Here is a 20,838-nt window from a genome sequence, read left to right on the forward strand (position 1 = left end):
GTCCATTCACACACCCCAGAACCTGTGCCAGCTCTTAGAGCCCTGAGCAACTGTGGCAAGATGTCCAGTTAGGGGAGAGCCATACCTGTAATTTCAAATTTTCTAATAAAAAGTAAATAGTATAATTAATTTTAATAATATATTTTATTTAAACCAATCAACCCAAAACATTATCATTTCAACATGAAGGCAATATAAACAATTATTAATGAGATATTTTATATTCTTTTTTTATATGAAGTCCTAGCAAGCTAGTATGAACTTGGACCAACTGCTTTTTTAAAATAAATTTTATTTATTTATTTATTTATTTTTGGCTGTGTTGGGTCTTCGTTGCTGCACACCGGCTTTCTCTAGTTGTGGCAAGTGAGGGCTACTCTTCATTGTGGTGCGCGGGCTTCTCACTGCAGTCGCTTCTCTCGTTGCAGAGCACAGGTTCTAGGTGCATGGGCTTCAGTAGTTGTGGCAGGCAGGCTCAGTAGTTGTGGCTCATGGGCTCTAGAGTACAGGCTCAGTAGTTGTGGTGCACGGGCTTAGTTGCTCTGAGGCATGTGGGATCCTCCCGGACCAGGGCTCGAACCTGTGTCCCCTGCATTAGCAGGCAGATTCTTAACCACTGTGCCACCAGGGAAGTCATGGACCAACTGCTTTTTAAGTGCTCAGTAGCCACATGTAGTCAGTGGCTACTGTGCCAGGCAGCACAGGACCACATCACCACATGATAGCACTTCCACCAAGGGCCACTTTGTGTGACTGACCTTATGTGTCCTACGTTTCCATGGCCATCTTTCTCTAGAGGATGAATCAACTGCCTCTTTTTCCAAAATGAAACAGTGGCAAAAGCAAGAACACTTACATTCCTGAGTCTACACTTAATAAGCACAGTAATAAAAGGCACATACAACTTATTTTGTAAGAACTGCTGACATGCCTACACAAAGTTGAGCATTTTACTGAGTGTACAGTCCAAATAAAGGCTGGTTCCTGTTGAATTTCATTTGGAAAAAGCTTCACTGAGATGATGGCCTTAAAAATAGCACCCATTCTATGCAGCCTGTTGAGACCCTTGGTTGGTCTGCCAAAACTGCACTTGAAATTAATTAATACCGCGAAAATATAAGCAAGATCTTCGCAGCTACTAAGTCTGCAAAGAAAACTACCGAGCAAACTTCCAAACTACTAGCACCTCTGGAATATTGGTCCAATGTCCTTTTCCTTTAAGAAAGGGACTGAAGTAATTAAATGGCATCGTGTGCATTCCATATAACATGGGATGGAAAGAATGGAGAATATGAAGTCTGGCCAAACCTTAAAAACAGTTGTTACTTCTGTGGCCCAGGATGACAAGCTGTCTAGTCATCAATGTATGATGTTGCCAGCCTCTGGAATATCAACTGGCCTCTCAGATGAGCCTTCGCTGGGCTCTGAGTCAAAGACCAGGGTCAAAAGGGACTTTTCCCCAAGTTTCTGCTCCACTAATAAATAAACCCAGCAGCCAGCCATCTTTCCAGCCACATTTGTACCTACACAGAAATTACCTGATTAACAGTACATTGAGTTTTAGGAGAAACTAACTCCAAAGAAATATATGATGCACATAACCACAAGCTAAGACATAAAAACATACATGCCAATACCTCTGGGAGCAGCATCTTGGAAAAAAACCCACAGAAACACTCAGTGCTCTTCAGCTCAGGGGTCACAGGCACTCAACAAAGCCAGAGCAGGAGGCTTGGTTCCCCACAGGCAGGATGCTGGGCTCACTCACAGCGTCAGTAGCCGGCAAGGGGGATAGCCGAGATGACTCAGGCAGGAAGTGGGAGGCACCACATGATCCCGGGCAGAGCAGAAGTTACTGTCCTCTCTGGAAGAGGAAGACCTTCTGCTTTGGTCACATGCTACAGTGACCTCCATCTCTGCAATACCACAGACCTCAGAAAGGCGGCACAGACACCGTCTGGGTTGATATAAGAGCCGATACGGAGACATTTTAGCCTTCCAACCATTTCCATTTTGTTTATAAAAACAGAAAATAAATTATGGAAAAATAGCTCATCCAGTAGAGGAGATTCACTTACCAAGACAGATGTATTTAACTGTATGCCTCATGCCGGCTATCAAGGTGTGCAAGTCTGGGAATCAGAGGCCCCAAGCTCTGCTGTAAGCTGTGCCTCCAAGGGGGTCCTGAAACAACCAGGCTTGTGCTTTCACTGTGTATGGACATGGTACATACAAGTATGGGCCTTCCTATTTCTAAAATGTCTACAATATGCCAGTTGTTGCCTCAACTTATAGTCTGAAAAACAATGTTCTGCTCTACCTCACGATAGAACTCCAGGATTTAGAGTATGAGTATCTTAATATTAAGCACCTAAAGTGAGTTAGTATTAGCTAGACTGTTTGCCTTGATCTTGTTATTAAACTGACCCGCTGAAAAACTGAATTTTCTTGCAGTGAGAAACTAGCAACCATTTAAGAATAGAGCTGGGATAAATCAAGCTGTCTGCAGTTCTACCAGTTGGGGCTCTTAACATGCTGCAGAGAGGGTAAAGAGGGAAAAATTGGCTCCCTCTCAGCCAAAGCTCTGGAGGCTGTAAAGAATATTCTAGGCTACAACCTGTCACATTCAGCACTCACAGACCACCCCTGCACCCCACCCTGTCCTCTCTGCTGCATTCCTTGAGGACCTGAGGATGCTCTGTGGACCAACAGGGGTGGCACAGGGTTCTCTTTTAAGGAGCTCCCCTACCACGGTGCTCCCTTCCTCACGACCCCCCTCTCAGTGAAGAGGGTGGAGGAGCACAAACCTGGCACCATGGCTGTGTCTGTATAGCAAGACTCAGAGCTGAGTCTTCAGGGATCTATTAGCCCTCACTTGAAGTCTGCTGACTGGCCTCCAGTTACAAATGGCCCCAATGGCCCACAGCAAAGATGGCCCCTCTAACTCAAGGTCTGGGCAGGGAAAGCACCTCCCAGGACTAGAGAGGGGTCCTGGGAGCCAAGCTGCTATCAGACCATAAATTGAGCTTCCCATGATGAGAAGTACGTTTTTAAGAGAGCAATGGAATCCCTACCAAGTGAAATGCTCAATAAACTGAAGGTTCATCTTACATGTGGAAGTAAATGCCTCAGCAGGGACATTCTCAGAATATGAAACAATCAGAAAATGCATTAAGTTTGGGGCTCTTCAGAGTTGACTAGGTCAAAGATAGTTGGGGTCCCACTGATACATTTATTTAGAACTCAATATGTGCCAGAATTCTGCTCCATATGGTACAGGCCTCATTCTCACTTCAAACCCATGCAAGCCTCAAGGCAGGACCCTGTTGTGTAAAAAGTGATAGTAGTACTTTTTCAGGGAAATGTGAAGCCTGCTGAAGGCCACATGGCTAACATGGCAAAGGTACTTATTGGCTACCAGAAACCATGTTTCCAACAATCAGTCCCCAGCCCTATGCCACAGATGGGATGGACAGACATATGCTGCCCAAGGCCACGCAGCCTCCTCAACACTGTGTTCATGCATACAGTCCAATTTCACATTTAAAAACTGCACATTTAAAAACTTCCCAGCCTGAACCAAAAACCATCTAATACTTGTTAACTATTTTTAAAAGCTAATAAAAAGATGTTGGTAATGGATAAGACACCCAGATAGAAGATCAATAAGGAAACAGAAGACTTGAACAACACTATAGACCATCTGGACCCAACAGATGTACATGGAATACTCCATCCAAATCAGCAGAACCCACATTCTTCTCAAGTGCACACAGAACATCCTCCAGGACAGACCACATGGTAGGCCTCAAAATAAACCTCAAACTTAAGATTGAAGTAATAGAAAGTACCTTCACAGTGAAATGAAACTGGAAATCTGGACAACTAAAAAAGTCACAAGTATGTAGAAATCAAACAACACACTCTTAAACAACCAGTGGGTCAAAGAGGGAAATTAGTAAATTCTTTGAGACAAATGAAAACAAAACCACAACATACTAAAATACTAGCAAACTGAATCCAAGTAGGATTTATCTCAGAATACAAGGGTGGTTCACCCTTAGAAAATCAATTAATGCAATATACCACATTATTAGAACAAAGAGAAAAAAAACACAATCAACTCAATTGATGGAGAAATGGCAACGACAAACCCAACAACATCCTTTCAGATAAAAACTCAGAAAACTGGGACTAGAAGAGAACTTCTTCAACATGATAAAAGGCACCTAACTTATCCTTCTGAAACTATTCCAAAAAACTGTAGAGGAAGGAATACCCCCAAACTAATTCTATGAGGCCACCATCACCCTGATACCAAAATCAGAGAAAGATACCACAAAAGAAAATTACAGACCAATATCACTGATGAACATAGATGCAAAAATCCTCAACAAAATACTAGCAAACTGAATCCAACAATACATTAAAAGGATCATGCGCCATGATCAAGTGGAATTTATCCCAGGGATGCAAGGATTTTTCACTGCCTCAAATCAATCAGTGTGATACACCATATCAACAAACTGAAGAATAAAAACCATATGATCATCTCAATAGATGCAGAAAAAGTTTTTGACAAAATTCAACACACATTCATGATACAACTCTCCAGGAAGTGGGCATAGAGGGAACAAACCTCAACATAATAAAGGCTATATATGACAAACCTACAGCTAACATCATACACAACAGTGAAAAGCTGAAAGCATTTTCTCTAAGATCAGGAAAAAGACAAAGATGTCCACTCTCACCACTCTTATTGAACATAGTTTTGGAAGTCCTAGCCACGGCAATCAAAGAAGAAAAAGAAATAGAAGGAATCCAAATTAGGAAAGAAGAAGTAAAACTGTCACTGTTTGCAGATGAGATAATACTATACATAACAAATCCTAAACAGCTACCAGAAAACTACTAGTGCTCATCAATGAATTTGGTAAAGTTTCAGGTTACAAAATTAATACACGGAAATCTCTCGCATTCCTATACACTAACAACAAAAGGTCAGAAAGAGAAATTAAGGAAACAATCCCATTTATCATCACATCAAAAAGAATAAAATACCTAGGAATAAACCTACCTAAGGAGACAAAAGACCTGTACTCTGAAAACTATACGACACTGACGAAGGAAATCAAAGATGATACAAACAGAAAGATACACCATGTTCTTGGATTGGAAGAATCAATATTGTCAAAATGACTATACTAACCTAGGCAACCTGCAGATTCAATGCAATCCCTATCAAATTACCAATGGCATTTTTCACAGAACTAGAACAAAATATTTTACAGTTTGTATGGAAACACAAAAGACCCCGAATAACCAAAGCAATCCTGAGAAAGAAAAATGGAGCTGGAGGAATCAGGCTCCCTGACTTCAGGCTATACTACAAAGCTACAGTCATCAAAACAGTATGGTACTGGCACAAAAGAGAAATATAGACCGATGTGTGAACAGGATAGAAAACCCAGAACTAAACCCACGCACCTATGGTCAATTAATCTATGACAAAGGAAGCAAGACTCTACAATGCAGAGAAGAGAGTCTCTTCAGTAAATGGTGCTGGGAAAACTGGTCAGCTACATGTGAAATTAGAACATTATTTAACACCATACACAAAAATAAACTCAGAAAACATAGGCAAAACACTCTTTGACATAAATCGCAGCAATATCTTTTTTGAGCTGTCTCCTAGAATAATGGGAAAAAAACCAAAAATAAACAAATGGGACCTAATGAAACTCAAAAGCTTTTGCACAACAAAGGAAACCATAGACAGAACGAAAAAACCCACAGAATGGGAGAAAATATTTGCAAACAATGTGACCGACAAGGAATTAGTCTCCAAAATTTAAAAACAACAGCTCATGTGGCTCAATATCAAAAAAAACCCCCAAACAACCCAATCCAAAAATGGACGGAAGACCTAAATAGACATTTCCCAAAGAAGACATACAGATGGCCAAGAGGCACATGAAAAGATGCTCAACATAGCTAATTATTAGAGAAATGTAAATCAAAACTACAGTGAGGTATCACCTCACACCGGTCAGAATGGCCATCATCAAAAACTCTACACACAATAAATGCTGGAGAGTGTGTAGAGAAAAGGGAACCCTCCTACACTGTTAGTGGGAATGTAAATTGCTACAACCACTATGGAGAACAGTATGGAGGTTCCTTAAAAAACTAAAAATAGAGCTACCATATGATACAGCAATCTCACTCCTGGGCATATATCCAGAGAAATCCATAATTTGAAAAGACACATGCACCCCATTCATTGCAGAACTATTTACAATAGCCAGGACGTGGAAGCAACCTAAATGTCCATCGACAGAGGAATGAATAAAGAAGATGTGGTACAATGAAATGAAATATTACTATGAAATAATACAATGAAATATTACTCAGCCATTGAAAAGAATGAAATCATGCCATTTGCAGCAACATGGATGAACTTGGAGATTATCATACTAATTGAAGTAAGTCAGACAGAGAAAGACAAATATCATACGATATCGCTATATGCAGAACCCCCCCCCATGATAAAATGAACTTATTTACAAAACAGAAACAGACTCACAGACTTAGATAATGAACTTATAGTTACCAGAGGGGAAGGGTGGGAGGGAGGGATAGATTGGGAGTTTGGGATTGACAGGTACACACTACTATATTTAAAATAGATAACCAACAAACCCCTACTATATGCACAGGGAACTCGGCTCAATATTCTGTAATAACCTAAATGCGAAAAGAATTTGAAAAAGAATAGATATATGTATATGTATAACTGAATCACTTTGCTGTACACCTGAGACTAACACAATATTATTAATCAACTATGCTCCAGTATAAAATAAAAATTAAAAAAAAAAGAAAATAGTAGACATGACTTGAATATATGATAGACAGATGGGAATCATAATGAAATATAAATGGAATACAACGGAGCAGATAAATGAAATGTTGAAAACATTTGTAATGATTAGAAATAGAAAAGCCTGTAATAAAGTAAAAACTTAAAACACTTTAAAAAAAAGGGACTTATGAAAAATTCAGCTAATAGGATACTCAATGGGGAAAGATTGAAAGCCCTCCCCCTAAGATCAGGAAAAGACAAGAATGCCTACTTTCACCACTGCTACACAGTACTGCTATGCACTGGAAGTCCTAGACAGAGCAAGTAGGCAAGAAAAAGAAATAAAAGGTATCCAAACTGGAAAAGAAGAAGTAAAACTATCTCTATTTTCATATGACATGACCCTATATATATAGAATATCCCAAAGAATCCACAAGAAAACTAGAAGAACTAATTAACAAATTTAGCAAAGTTACGGGATACAAGAGCAACACACAAAAATCAGTTGTGTTTCCATACAGCAGCAATGAAGAATCAGAAAAATAAATTAAGAAAATAATGCCATTTATAATAGCACTCAAAAGAATAAAATACCTAGGGAAAAAAAAACCATGCGGGTGAAAGACTAAAAATTATAAAATCATGCTGGAATAAAGACTACCTAAATAAATAAAAGACATCTTGTGTTCCTGGACTGGAAGACAATATTGGCAAGAGGGCAATACTCCTCAAAGTGATATACAGATTCAATGTAATCCCTATCAAATTTCCAACAGCCCCCCTACTCGGAAATGGAAAAGTTAATCCTCAAATTCATATAGAATTGCAAGGGGCCCTGAATAGTAAAAACAAGTTGAAAAAGAAGAATGAAATTAAACTCACACTTCCCAATTTTAAACCCGACCCAAAGTTATAGTAATAAAAACAGCTTGGTACTGGCCTAAGAACAGACTAATGGAATAAAGAGTCCTCAGATCAACAGATTTTTGACAAGCGTGCCAAGTCTACTCAGTGGAGAAAGGATAGTCTGTTCAACAAGTAGTGCTGGGACAACCAGACAGCCACACGCAAAAGAATGAAGTTGGACCCTTACCTCCAACCCTTACTTCCTTATCTATTCTATTTGATAGTTAGAATAATTTTTAAATTTTCAAAAAAGAAAATAAGTGTTGGCAGGGATGTGGAAAAACTGGAATCCTCATACATTGCTGGTGAGAGTGTAAAATGGAGTAGCTGCTAAGGAGATAATTTGGCAGCTCATCAAAAAGTTAAACATAGAATTATCCTATAACCAAGCAATTCTACTCTTAGGTATATGTCCAAAAGAACTGAAAGGTGGAAATAATCCAAGTGTCCATCGGTGATGAATGGATAAACCAAGTATGTTTTAACCATACAACAGAATATTATTCACCTATAAAAAGGAAAGAAGTACCAATTCATGCTACAAGATGGATCAGCCTTGAAAACATTATGCTAAGTGAAAAAAGCCAGATGCCAAAGGATTACACTTATAGGAGGTTCCCAAAATAGGCAAATTCATAGAGACAGAGAGAAGATTAGAGGTTACCAGGGACTGGGGGGAGGCGAAATGTGGAGTTACTGCTTCATGGTAACAGAGTTTCTGTTGGGGTGATAAAAGAGCTTTGGAAATAAAATAGATAGCGGTGATGGTGGCACAATATTTTGAATGTAATTAATGATATTAAATTATACACTTAAAATAGTTAAAATGGCAAGATTTTATTCTATATATTTTACCACAATAAAAAACATGGTTCTAATATATGTAACCTTCCATAGCCAGGCACTCAAATCAAACACTTGATTTTAAGACTTGAGGTTCATTTAAAAGCTGACCAAGAGCACAGGAAAATGTTCCAAAGGGGGAACAAGTCATCCTCCCAGTCTAAATGCCTGAGCATCTGTTTCTTGCTCCTTGGCATTCTATCTTCTGCACAGCCAAGCAGCTGCTCTAGAATTTGTTCACTGAGATGCTGGTACATTCTGGAATCCTGCCCTTGGCACAATATCTTAGAGTTCCTTATCTGGCAGCTTCCTCCCTGTCCACAGTTCCCAGGGGCAGTGGAAGAGACAGAATACATCCCCAAGATTCATCTGCACGGGTATTTGGACCTGAAGGGCAAATGCCACCTCCATGCAGCTCGGGTTTACACCATGGCCTCTATGTGAGGGAGGGCCGGTGTGCCCACATAGCCTTCTCTGTCAACTGCAGAGGACACACAGCCACACGCTTTGACAGGTCCTCCCACTCCGAACAACCACTGCCACAGACAACATGGGCCTCTGCTAGAGTGGTGACCACATCCAACATAATGGGAGTTCTGAAGGCTGCTGTGGAGAAGAGATGGTTGTCCCAGGCAATTACAGAAGGCAGCAGTGGGAGGCACATGAAACCACAGCAGGCAGGGCTGGGCTAGTGGTGGGGGCACCGCGTGTCTGTCTCCTGTCTGTCAAAGTAATGCTCATCATTACCAGTGACCTAGTTAACCAACAGAGCAGACAGGAAAACCATGAACGAATATTTAAAAGTAAGGCGTGACATTTTTCTGTAACTCAGCTTTCATTTCATTGCGATGGATTCTACATTAGACGGTAGATACTGGAATACGCTACAAGTCAGTGCCCTTTTCAGAGCTGGAGACTGAGGCCAGGGAAGCAAACCAGCCTTCCCAGGACTACAGAGCTGACAGGGAGGTGCTGGGACCAGCACCAGGATGCCAGGTTCCTAGGCCAGGGCTCATCCTAAGACATATGACCTCTTATTGAAATGTCCACTGTGTGTGGACATCAAAAGTTACTAGGTATGTTTTCCTGGTTACCAAGGCTCTTTTTATGGTTTAACGTTTAGAAATGACATAGGGTGTGATGTCAGAAACATTTATTAATAATTCACAATTAGAGTAACACATATTTAAATAAACAGCCTAGCTCATTGCTAATAATCCAGGCTGGTATCAAAGCCACAAATAAAAACACTAACCATCTAACTGTGCCCCATAATTAATGAATGAAATGCTACAGTCTGAAAAGATTCAGAAGGCAACAGAGGACAATAGGAGAACCTGAGGAAACGGGTAAAAATCTGAAATTATCTCATGACTCATTGCTGAAAAATCTTCAATGATTCCAAACTGCTTACAGGACAAAACCCAGACTAAATGAAGGTACTGATAAGTGAGTGGACATGTCCAGCTCTCTGTCCCCAGACCCCTCCACAGAGCCCACTCCAACAAAGGTGTCTGCACACCGTCCCGGCACTGTTCGGTGGTCCTATAGCTGGAGTGCATTGCCCCTGCCTTTCTACTTTTGAGGGCCCACCAGTTTAGCCATCCCCTCCTTCCTAAGAAGTATCAGTTCTGGAATCTGTATTCCTGAAGTGTGGTCTAGTCCATTGCCACAACTGATGAGAAGCATCATGGATATCACCCCTTGCTCATTATCTCATGACTTTGTCCTGACAATTATCCAAGGAAACCCAGATCTGCTGTCTTCTCCAAATAACTCACTGAAGCCACGGCTAAATAATTCACTGATTCAGACATTTAGTTTAGGCTGAAGAACACTTGTTAAACACAATTCTTTTACGTAGATTAGGTATGCAAGAAATGACAGATTTTTTTTTTTTTTTCCTGACTAGGAGAGGAGACAGATGAATTGGGGCAAATTTAAATAACTGGGAACAAAGTCCAGGGGAAAAGACCAGAATGGTGGAGTTACTGAAGATGAAATGTATTCTATAATTCCTAAAAAAAGAAAATAAGATTATTTTATAATAAACCATAATGGAAAAGAATGTGAAAATGAATATATATATTTGTTAAAGAAAAGAAGGACATTAATTTCTTAAGATAGTTTCACAGCAAGTAGAGAACCACAGCATCCTTTCCGGCCTAGAATTATTTCAGGAAAGATCCAGTGAATTGCCAGTGCAGATACATGTGGAACTTGGCTCTGCTAAGCAACACAGAGACAAAAGCCCTGGGCCTCACTCATCTCCCCAGCACAGGCATCCGCAGGGCTGCCTTTTCAATAAACTCTTCTCCTCACGCCAGCTGACTAGCTAGGTTTTCCAGTAAACGAACTTTCTGACTGAACTGAATTAATCACCTCAGTTTTTAATTTTTGTGCTTTGCATTTACTGTCTATAAAGATACCACATACAGTAGGCAGACTAAATGCCGAATATAATCAAACAGAAAGTTCAAAACTATGACCTAAAAACTTGCCATGAATCCACACTCCGTGCATCCCTCTTTACTGGAAATGATGAGAACATCCAGTGCAAGTCTTCCTTCACTGCTGTTCCCAGTGCCAGGGCTGTGGCAGAGCCTGATAAAACATGAGACCAGACCTGGGTCAGCTTTTCATTCTGATTCCTTCCTGGTGAAAGAGGGAGGCAGGATGAAAAAACACCAAACTCAGGACAAGACAGAGAAGTGCAGATTAAGAAGTTATGAAGAAACTTTATGTAAAACTGCAATGTCCTCAGGACAGAGCCATGCTGCTTTTTGTTTTATCACTTCCAAATGTTGTATCAAATATATGGTAGCCACAGACTTAGTAACGAAAGAGCAGGAGTTCTGAGGCAGGAAAGGTTAGCACATCAGACACTGGAAATGATTTGAGGGACTCTGCCAAACCCATCTGAGGGACTCTGATTCCTCTCCCAGCCTCCTCCACCACGTGCCCTCCCACAGCGGATGGTGGACGGCCACAGTTACGCAGCAGATGGGGCCTAACCGCAGCCCACATGCCCGCTCCAGGGGCCCAGCACAGAGGGAGCTGGCACACTGCACTAAGCACGGCTGCTCCCTGAGGAAATCACGGCAAATCCTCTCTCTAGCACCCCAACTGCAGTTTAAGTCACCAAAACCCATTTCCACGTAATGACTTTAATAGCATCTGCAACAGAAACCACAGATGAATGGAGGGAGATTTTCTTGCATTTTCATTTTCCCCAGAAATTTAACTCATTCCTACCTATGCTTGAGCTTCAACTACACAGCTCAGAATTCTTCTCTAAATATGAAACATGTGTTTTACCTCAAAAGGACAATCTCTTATGAAATTAGGTTCTCCCTGCAGGGAAGGAGAATGAGGCAGCTAACCAGCACAAAGCCCTGCCCCTCCTGTGGGTAGGTCTTCCCAGCCTAACTGCTCAGGGATCACCGTGTCCTCTGCCCTGAAGCCAGCATCCTGATTCATGACCATGGCATCTGCTATTCCCAGCATGGACGCCACAGGGCTCACTAAGACCTGTTGATGACAGTCAGGACCAACCACATAAGAAACACACTTTCGTGGGAAAGAATGGTGACCTCAGTAGTCACTGAGGAATTTTATTCTACTCACAGCTGTTGGGGCATTCATCCTGACCTCTCCCATTCTATCACAGCTTTTAGGGGAAGGGCACATTGTATATACATAGTAGTAGAGATTGGTTATTTGAAGTTGCAAGGACCCTCTCAAACTACATGGCCACCACTAGAATTAACAGATAAAATTCCTACATTTCCCATGAAAAACCCATGTTCTTGCTTCAGCCTCAACACAACTGTGGGACATAGGAGAGTTCATCTCAGCCACAGACACCTTCACTGGAGGGTGGGAGAGGAGGGCCTCAGATCCTACCAGCCTGAGGCCTATATGCACTCTTACCCACTTTCATGAGAACAGGTTAAGTTTGCCTTTATAGTATGAGGGTTTCTCAAGCCCCAAGGCAGACAAGATCTGCGGTGTTCTGGAGTCACTAAGCCTATCAAAAGAAGTTATTAGTAACCTGCAGAATTTGCTACTTGCATCTAGAAAGCGGCATGTCTCTGTGTCATTACTAAAAGTGATTAAAAGTTAGATCAGAAGGAAAAAGTGACAAATCATGTATATTTAAAATATCCCATAGCAAAAGATGAACACTTTTTTCCCAAAATGGAAAAGGCTGAGCTTAAAGGAGTCTATGCCTATACAGACACATAGAATAAAATTATTTAAAAACAGGTTTAAAAGACATACAGTCTCTTGTATGCCTTGATGTTAAGTGTGGGTTGCCACCAATGAAACAGTCTCTCCAAAATGGAGCCTGAATCTGATGGAGCCTCGAGAGCTACAAACCGACCTACAGGAGTACCAGGGCAGAGAGCAGGCAGTTCACCACCTGCTGGGAGCTGGGGAAACCAAGTCAGCAAGATGCAAGCTGCAAAATCTTGACAGAGGAACAATTTAGTTTTTTCATCAAATAAACTTCAAAGGAAAAAGACAAGATGACAGAGGAAAGAAAGCTATACATTAAAGGCACTTCACTAAATGCAACACACGGGCCTCATGAGGATCCTGATCTGAATAAACATGTAACACATTTTCCTAAATGAGGTAACTAGGGAAATGTGAGCACTGGCTTGATGTCTGATGATACCAAGGAATTTACTTTCTACTTTTTTAAGGTGAGTATGGTATCATGCTGATTTTTTAAAACAGTTCTTATCTTTTAAAGCTACATACTGAAATATTTATGAATGAAATGATATATCGTCTAGGTATTTGCTACATAATTATTTAAAAAGGAAAAAGAAAAGGCCACTGTGTTGTCCAGCATTAACGTAGGAAGATAAGTTGCAAGTATTTCTATCAAATATTGTTTATATTTCAACTTCCTGGACAAAAAGTGGCAAGCCTCTGCGAGAACCTGTGTTGAGCACTTGAGAGCAAGTGCCCTCAACTGTACATGCCCAGGTAGTGCACACACAGATGGCACACACATACAGGTGCTGCACATGTGTGCACACAGTACACACACCGCACATGCATACATGTATGTGTACAGAGCCCACCTGGACACACACATCGTGCACATACACAGCCTACATATGCATCTGAGCCCACATGTACGGACATACACACACGTACAACAGGCATAGGTAGCTGCCAAGACCACTGTGTGTGCACAGGAATGCTATGTGTGTCTGCATGCCACAAAACGCAAGGACTCAGAATGGGCACCACCCTTCCTCAAGCTATAGGGAGCTGAGCAAATCAGGTGGATGTCTCAGTATTTCCGTGCACGTGACAGGCAAGCATAAATCAGTGGAGCATTGTTTTTAGGCAAGAAAAAGAAGTGAGTTGCCTGCAGGGGAGGACATGACACTGTGAATGCATGTTACCTGTCTCAGTTCCTGGCTGTCCCCCTCGGAAATGAATGGTTCGCTCGTCTGTAGCTGAAGCGGTCTCCCTTCCTGGTTCCCGGAGAAGGGCTCACAGTGCATGGCTCGGTCCATCAGCCCAGATGCTGAAATGGAAAGTCAAACAGAGTGGCATCTTCTAGAAGGTGTGAACAACGCAAGGGCATGCAGAACTTTACAAAAAGTGGTGTTTAAGACCGTCAGAGCTCTCTGGGCTGACGAAGTGCTTTCCCAGGCATCTACTGGTTTAGAGCTTCTGTGTTTGCGGGAGTGGTGAGTCCACCTCTCTGAACCTCTGCTGAGCTGACTGAATGTGGGACCTGCCTGAGCCTTGCCTTCTACCCCAATCCAGGGCTGCTTCCTTACCCCACACTGATCAGAGTGTGCAACACTGTAAATACTCAGGATCTAGTTCTATAACTGGCTTTTAGAAGAAAGATGCTTTATCCAGGAGTGATTTTTTTTTTTTTGAGAGGACAACAGATTGGAGTATGAAACATAATACTTGTTGAGCCCTGGTGAAATGTACATGAAATACACTACTAGGAACTGCATTACCATCTGATTACCCCACAAAACACTGTGGTTCTAGAGAGCACATGAAATGGTCAGCTAGTCAGGCCAAGCAAAGTTGAACGTGGAGCTGTACTGAGGTAGGGGTGAGCCAGACTGCTGCACGTGGCAATGCATTGCTCAGGGGTGTTTCCATTCACACCTCTATGCCTGGGTAGTCTTGCTAAGAAGCAGAAGAGCAGCTTGGCAAGGAACAGCGATAATCCTTTATTTAAAGAGCCGCCTCCATCTGCAACCCTGGCACTGTAAAGCCCAGAAAAGAGCATAGCTTAGAGCCTGTCACCTGCTTTCCTCCATAATACAGACCACCTCAGATGTGTCAATAGAGCCATGTTTACTTATTAGGATGCTGGAAAGCTGAAAGCATACTGGGGTGAGAACCAGCTGTGTGGATGCCAGCACCAACTCCTTTGAGCAGATTTCTCTGCTTCAGCAAAATGGAAGGGCAAAAGCAGGACACCCCACTTCCTTCCTAGGACCCTAGTGGCAGTCAGCGGAGCTGCCTTTCATCCAAGCAGCCTGGAGCAACTGATAAATGCATTGTTAGGAAAGGAAATCCATCTTGGGGTAAAGCTCTTGCTGGGCCTGAACAGCAGGAACCCAGGTGGTGAATCCAGGACACACCAACTGCACAAGCCCCTCCTCCCCGGGGAGAGACCAGCCACCTCCAACAGGTACACAAACATCCTCTTATTCTTATTTCTCAAAAATTTTCTTACAAGCTAACACTCCCTGAGATTACCTAGCTGAGCAAAGAAGACATGATGACAAGAAAGCATGTTTCTTGGGATCCTAGAGAGGAAAAGGGTCTTGGCCAGATGGAGTGAGTTCAGGAACCAGTTGATGCGAAGCAAAACCTGCATGGAGGCAAGACCCAAGGGTTCCACACTGCGGGCCTGAGCCCTCCCCACGCCCATCTCCACTGGGAAGGAGGCCCTTTGTGAGAGTCTTCGTGCCCTTTAACTGCACCACTGTGCGAAGTGCTTCCTACACAGAACTGCTACACCCGTACAAGCACCTTGGAGGTCTGAAAAAGTTTCACAAGACAAAAACCTTAGTACACACCGTGTACTCAGATGTGCTTTTCTATTCTATTCTTTATATAAAAGCTGGTTGCAACCAACCAAATTGATTTTACAACCTGTGTCCTGGAATCTCCAAAGTGCCCCTGCTCCAACATCCTAAGGGCTTATTAATTAGCACAGAACTTTCCATAGCATACAACTCACTGTCGGTTGGTCTTACATGATCTAAATGTCACTAAGATGTTACATAATGAGAAGCACTTTTCTAAAACAGCAACAGAACACCATCAGAGCTAAACTAGACAACAGAGGACATGTTCTACTAGATATTATTAGCCTAAAGGAAAGGCCAACTAACATACCTGACATTAAAACATTATCAGTGATAACATGATGGCAAAGCGCACTTCACTTGTCTATGTTAACAGTGGTTCTATGGCCTAATGGGTGAAAGCAAACTCCCCATTCAGCCTACACCCTTCTCCTTCCTAGTCTGCTCCTGATCCTGCAGACTCCTGGTCCAGCCACCCCAGCACCCTGGCCCCAGCATGCTATTCCTGCCCACCATGCCCCCGCTCTGCACATGTCATGCAGACAGATGTCCCCTAGCCCAAGTTTGGAGATGTGTTCTCCACTCAGCCCCTCCATTAGCAGCAATCTTCCCTCATCTGTCCTAGTACCATTCAGTTTACATACCTTTGACAGTAACTTGCTTGGTACTGCACTGCTATTTACCTTTTTCAGCATCTTTTCAAACTGGGATCTCCCCAGCTAGCTTTTCTGAAAGCACGGCCCATGTCTAATTCACACTTGTGCCCAGCACTGTGCTCCTGCACTGCCACTCTGGTTTCTATTTCAACACCTACAGCTATGTTACAGTTAGAGACATACTATTGTTGAATGTTTAACAAATGGGATTACTTAAACAACCAGAAAACCAAAACTGAGGATTTTTCTTCCTGGAATATACTAATAAGAGATGTTTTTCACAACGAGCTGTGGGATCAGCAGGATCCTGCCTAATACAAAACGCGGCCACCCCCGCGAACTCTGTGTTGAGACTTGTGTTGCTGACTCAGTTACTTCAATGCTTTGAAATATCTTCTGAAAAAATTTAGTTCAGTATAAGATGGTTTTTGTCTCAAAAGTCATTAGTTATCTCAGTTAAACAAAATAATCACAAATTGTTCAAGCTACATGCTACCTTACAGATGATTCCACTTTCCAAGAACAAGGAGGCATCGAGGGAAACCCTGCGTAAGGACTGCGCTGGCAGGGGCAGCGCTGGGATGCCAGTCTCCTTTGTGCATTAGACATACACTCCTGGCCTCATTGCAAGTTCAGACCAAAGACCACCAGGGCCTGACCTGGGAGCAGAAAAACCGCTCCAAGCCTGTCCAGCCTTGAGCAAATCTTTCTCCCTGTCTCTGGGCCCCGTACGCCCCATTGATGACACAGGAAAATGCCTACTCTACCCAGGGATGGATCCAGCAGCTTATATAACTAGGGTGGGAAGCCCTTTCAGGAAAAAAACACAAAAGGCCCCATGTCCTCAATACAGCAGGAAGTGTAACGGAGAGAAAGCGACAGCAGTCTCCACTGACTCATGAGCCCTTGGACGGGATCAAGTGGGTGAGGGCCAAGCAGCTCTCCGGGGTCTGTCGATAGTCAGGGGGTCACCGTGTCCTAAGAAACTAATAACATGGGGCTTGTCTGAAGTCAGTGCGGTGCTTGTGTCCTAGTGACCACATGGAGGGGTCTGTTGGTGGTCAACCTGATACCCATATCCTAGTGACCACATGGAGTCTGTTGGTGGTCAGCATGGTGCTGTGTCCCAGGGTCAGAACTTTACTATTTCAAAAGATGATCTTAAATTAATGACCCTATGCAGAGACTTCAATGCCTCAGAAGTTTATTTATCATTACACAGAGATGTGTGTGCCTTCTGGTTACCTGGGCATGTCCTGGGTGCTGGAGATGGGGTGAGAAAAGACAGACTTGTGTCTGATTCTGGAGCACACATCCTAGTGTGGGAAGTTGAACAGCAAACCAGAGGGTACCAGCACCAGAGGGCAAGTGCTAGGCAAGATTTCTATAGGATCAGTGAATGGGAAACTAGTCCTCTTAAATTAGGTGGTCAGAGAAGGCCCCTCTCAGAAGGCGACAGTTCGCAAACAGTGAAAACAAAAATCAGTACCAAAAAACTCTTTAAAAATGCTATGCACGGACCTTGCTCTTATATGATAAGAGCTTTGTGGGCTTCCTCCCAAAACCCATTACCCCAGTGGATCATGAGACAACATGACACAAAGTCCAACTAGGGAAGAGTCTACAAAAACCTGACCACTACTCATGAAGACCATCAAGATCATCAAAGCAAAGAGAGTCTGAGACACTGAAACAGTCAAGAAGAGTCCAAGGAGATGAAACGCCGAAATATCATGTGGGATCCTGGAAGGGATTCTGGAGCAGTAAAACATAAGGAAATCTGAATAAAATATGGACTTTAGTGAATAAAGGTGTATCAGTACAGGCTCATTAGTTGTGACAATGAACGATACTAATGTAAGATGACAAGAATAGGGAAAACTGGGTGTGGGAGACATGGGAACTCTCTGTACTATCCTCACAACTTTTTCTCAAGTCTGAAACTATTCTAAAATTTAAAAGATTATTTTAAAGATACTATGCAGAAAAACAGCAATTTGCAACTGCTCTCCCTTAAGGTGGGATCTGCCCACCTGTATCATTTCCAGCCCTTGAAGCCCAGGAGACTCTCTTCCTCCCCCAGTCCTGGCCTGGCCACCCCAGGCCCTCAACCTGTCTACTCTATACATTACTACAGAGGTCTCTGGAAAGTTCTTCTAGGACACTGGTTCCTAACACTGGTCCCCTGTTACTAGACCGCCACCTTCTGGCCACACAAGTTACCAAAATAGCTCATCGAGGAGAGAAATATGTTTCTGAGAGGTCAAAGTCATGGTTTCCACGTCCACTGTTTCTGTAGTTTCCAGTGCAGAACAGTAAAAACAGAGGTGCTGACAGATACAACAACAAGAGAGGTAACAATGAGAAGTAAGTTCTCATTGCTGGGCTTGTGCAGGATTAAAGTTCCAAGCAAATGAGATACCATCTTGCTTACTGAACTCAGCATGCCAGCTTCTTCCAAACATGACTCCTTGTCACCTGTACCTCTCCAAATCCACAGCTGTAAGGTACACCTGCCTCGCCTACGCAGGGAGGCTTCACCAGGGGAGGATGGCACTTCATGCTCAGTGCAGACTCAGACACACTGTAGGGATCCTACCCACAGGCTAAAGTTAGCACTGAGATGAAAACCCATCTGTCACTGTGGATGCGGCTCAGCTCCTTCCATACATATACAATCCGTTACTGTGATGGGTGAGGCCATAGTCCCCAGTTATTCAATCCAACCCTAATCTAGGTGTTACTGGGAAGGTATTTGTAGACGTGGTGAAGGCTCTCAGTCAGTTGACTTTAGTGAAGGGAGCCTGTCCTAGACAATCTGGTGGGCCTGGTTCAGTCAGCTGAAAAACCTTAAAAAGGATATCTGCAGCTTCCTTGAGGAGAAAGACGTTCAGCCTCTGGTCAGCAGCCTCAGCTTGTACACAAGAGGTTCATTTTCCCCTTCCTGATGGGTGGCCCTGCAGAATGTGCACTCACTCAGCTTCCTGCAGTTTGATTATGGCTGCAGAGGCCCTGGCACTCACTCCCTCCTCTCTAGCCCCATCTGCCACCTGTATGCTTGGAGTCAGAGCTTACCATCCCATCTTCCTCCATGACAGCAAGGCACAGCAGGCATGCACCCTTCTCACTTGTACAGTGTGACTTTCTGTGACACACGTGACATGCTCACATCTGCCATCTCATTTGTAACATTCTATGCCGTGCTCTCTCTCTGAAACCACCATGCCTAACATAAAACCCACGAATGTGGTAGAGCTCCATAAGAAGAAGGATAGTTTTCAGGACTGTGGGTACCTGGCACCACGCCTGGCACAGAGGGATTCTCCAACAGCACTGTCAGGACCAGCAGCCCACGGTGCTCTGCATGTGGTCCCACCAGCCAGGGCCTCCTCCCTCCTCTCACTGCTGAGGCTCCTCCCAGAGGAAAACAGCAGTGAGGGGGACTCAGAGATTTGGGGTATCAGAGAGGCTACCCAGCTGAGCTTGCAAATGGCCTTTCCTGAAGGGCCCTTCTGGTCAGGATCTTATGTTGGCTGGTACAGTGTACCCTTCTTGGCCCTTTTATGCGCCAGCTTCTGAGTCCTGCCTTGAATGAGGGGCCAAAGAAAAATCTGGAAATGTAAGTTTCTAAATTAAGACAGTAAGTTTCTAAATTAAGATTTTACATTAACATTTCCAACATTTTGATACTTATGGGACCAGATCTATTATCAAGTAATTTCTTTTTGAAACTTGAAGTCATCTAGAATAACATCAAAATATTCATATGTTAGGGAAACAGATTACATATTGGAATTGAAATCAATCACTTAAGAGGAAAAAAGAAAAGGAACTGGAATAGTAACAAACATATCTCTTACTTTAAACAAACTCTAGCAATCAAAGTTAATAAGAAAAGACTATTACTTGTTAGAAAAATCACTATAACATAGAAGTAATGTCACCTATAATGCTAGTATTAGAATATTTTATGACTTTGGGATGCCTTAAGCAGGGCTCAAAAATAAACTTAAGGGGAAAAATGGTAAATCTGACCACAGCAAAATTAAAGATTTCTGTAATGGAAGCTGACAATCTAGGAGAAGTATTGGTAGCTTCTAAAGTCAACAAGGGATGAATATCTAGAATGAATAATGAACTCCTGCAAATCAGAGAGGAAAAAAAAAAAAAAGCCCAGTAGGAAAAGAAAAAAAAAAAAAAAAAAAAAACCAGAACAAGCAACACACAGAGCAAAATCTGTGGGACCAAAAAGCAACTAAAAGGCGTCAGATGCTCCACCTCACAATCAATCAAAAAAATAAAAATACCTTTAAGATACCACTTGACATCCATCAGAATGGCAAAACTGAGAAGTCAGATACCACCAAGTTATTCTATGCTAGGGAGGAGGCTGGGACCTGGGGACATATCCACATGTCCGGCCACCCACACTAGAGCCTCAGGCCAAACTCAGCTATACCCTCTATG

The 20,838-nt window shown here is 42.7% G+C and overlaps 1 protein-coding gene across 8 annotated transcripts in view; it reads right to left on the reverse strand.

Moving 5' to 3' along the window:
• The window catches only part of SNAP47 (synaptosome associated protein 47), a 103,171-nt gene that overhangs the window by 39,753 nt on the left and 42,580 nt on the right, over nt 1–20,838 (reverse strand). For 7 of the 8 annotated variants that reach the window (XR_009531521.1, XR_009531525.1, XR_009531524.1 and 4 more), the window contains one exon: nt 14,048–14,172. Coding sequence is in view for 2 of the 8 variants with exons in the window: in XM_060095010.1 (XP_059950993.1) it covers nt 14,048–14,172 (125 nt within the window). In the remaining 6 variants the exon portion in view is untranslated. Of the gene's footprint in view, nt 1–10,748; nt 11,223–14,047; nt 14,173–20,838 lie in introns of those variants that run through there. The other variant, XM_060095012.1, reaches the window with a different exon arrangement.

The sequence above is a fragment of the Mesoplodon densirostris genome, chromosome 3 (genome assembly GCF_025265405.1).
Source record: "Mesoplodon densirostris isolate mMesDen1 chromosome 3, mMesDen1 primary haplotype, whole genome shotgun sequence".
In the NCBI taxonomy this organism is placed as follows: domain Eukaryota; kingdom Metazoa; phylum Chordata; class Mammalia; order Artiodactyla; family Ziphiidae; genus Mesoplodon; species Mesoplodon densirostris.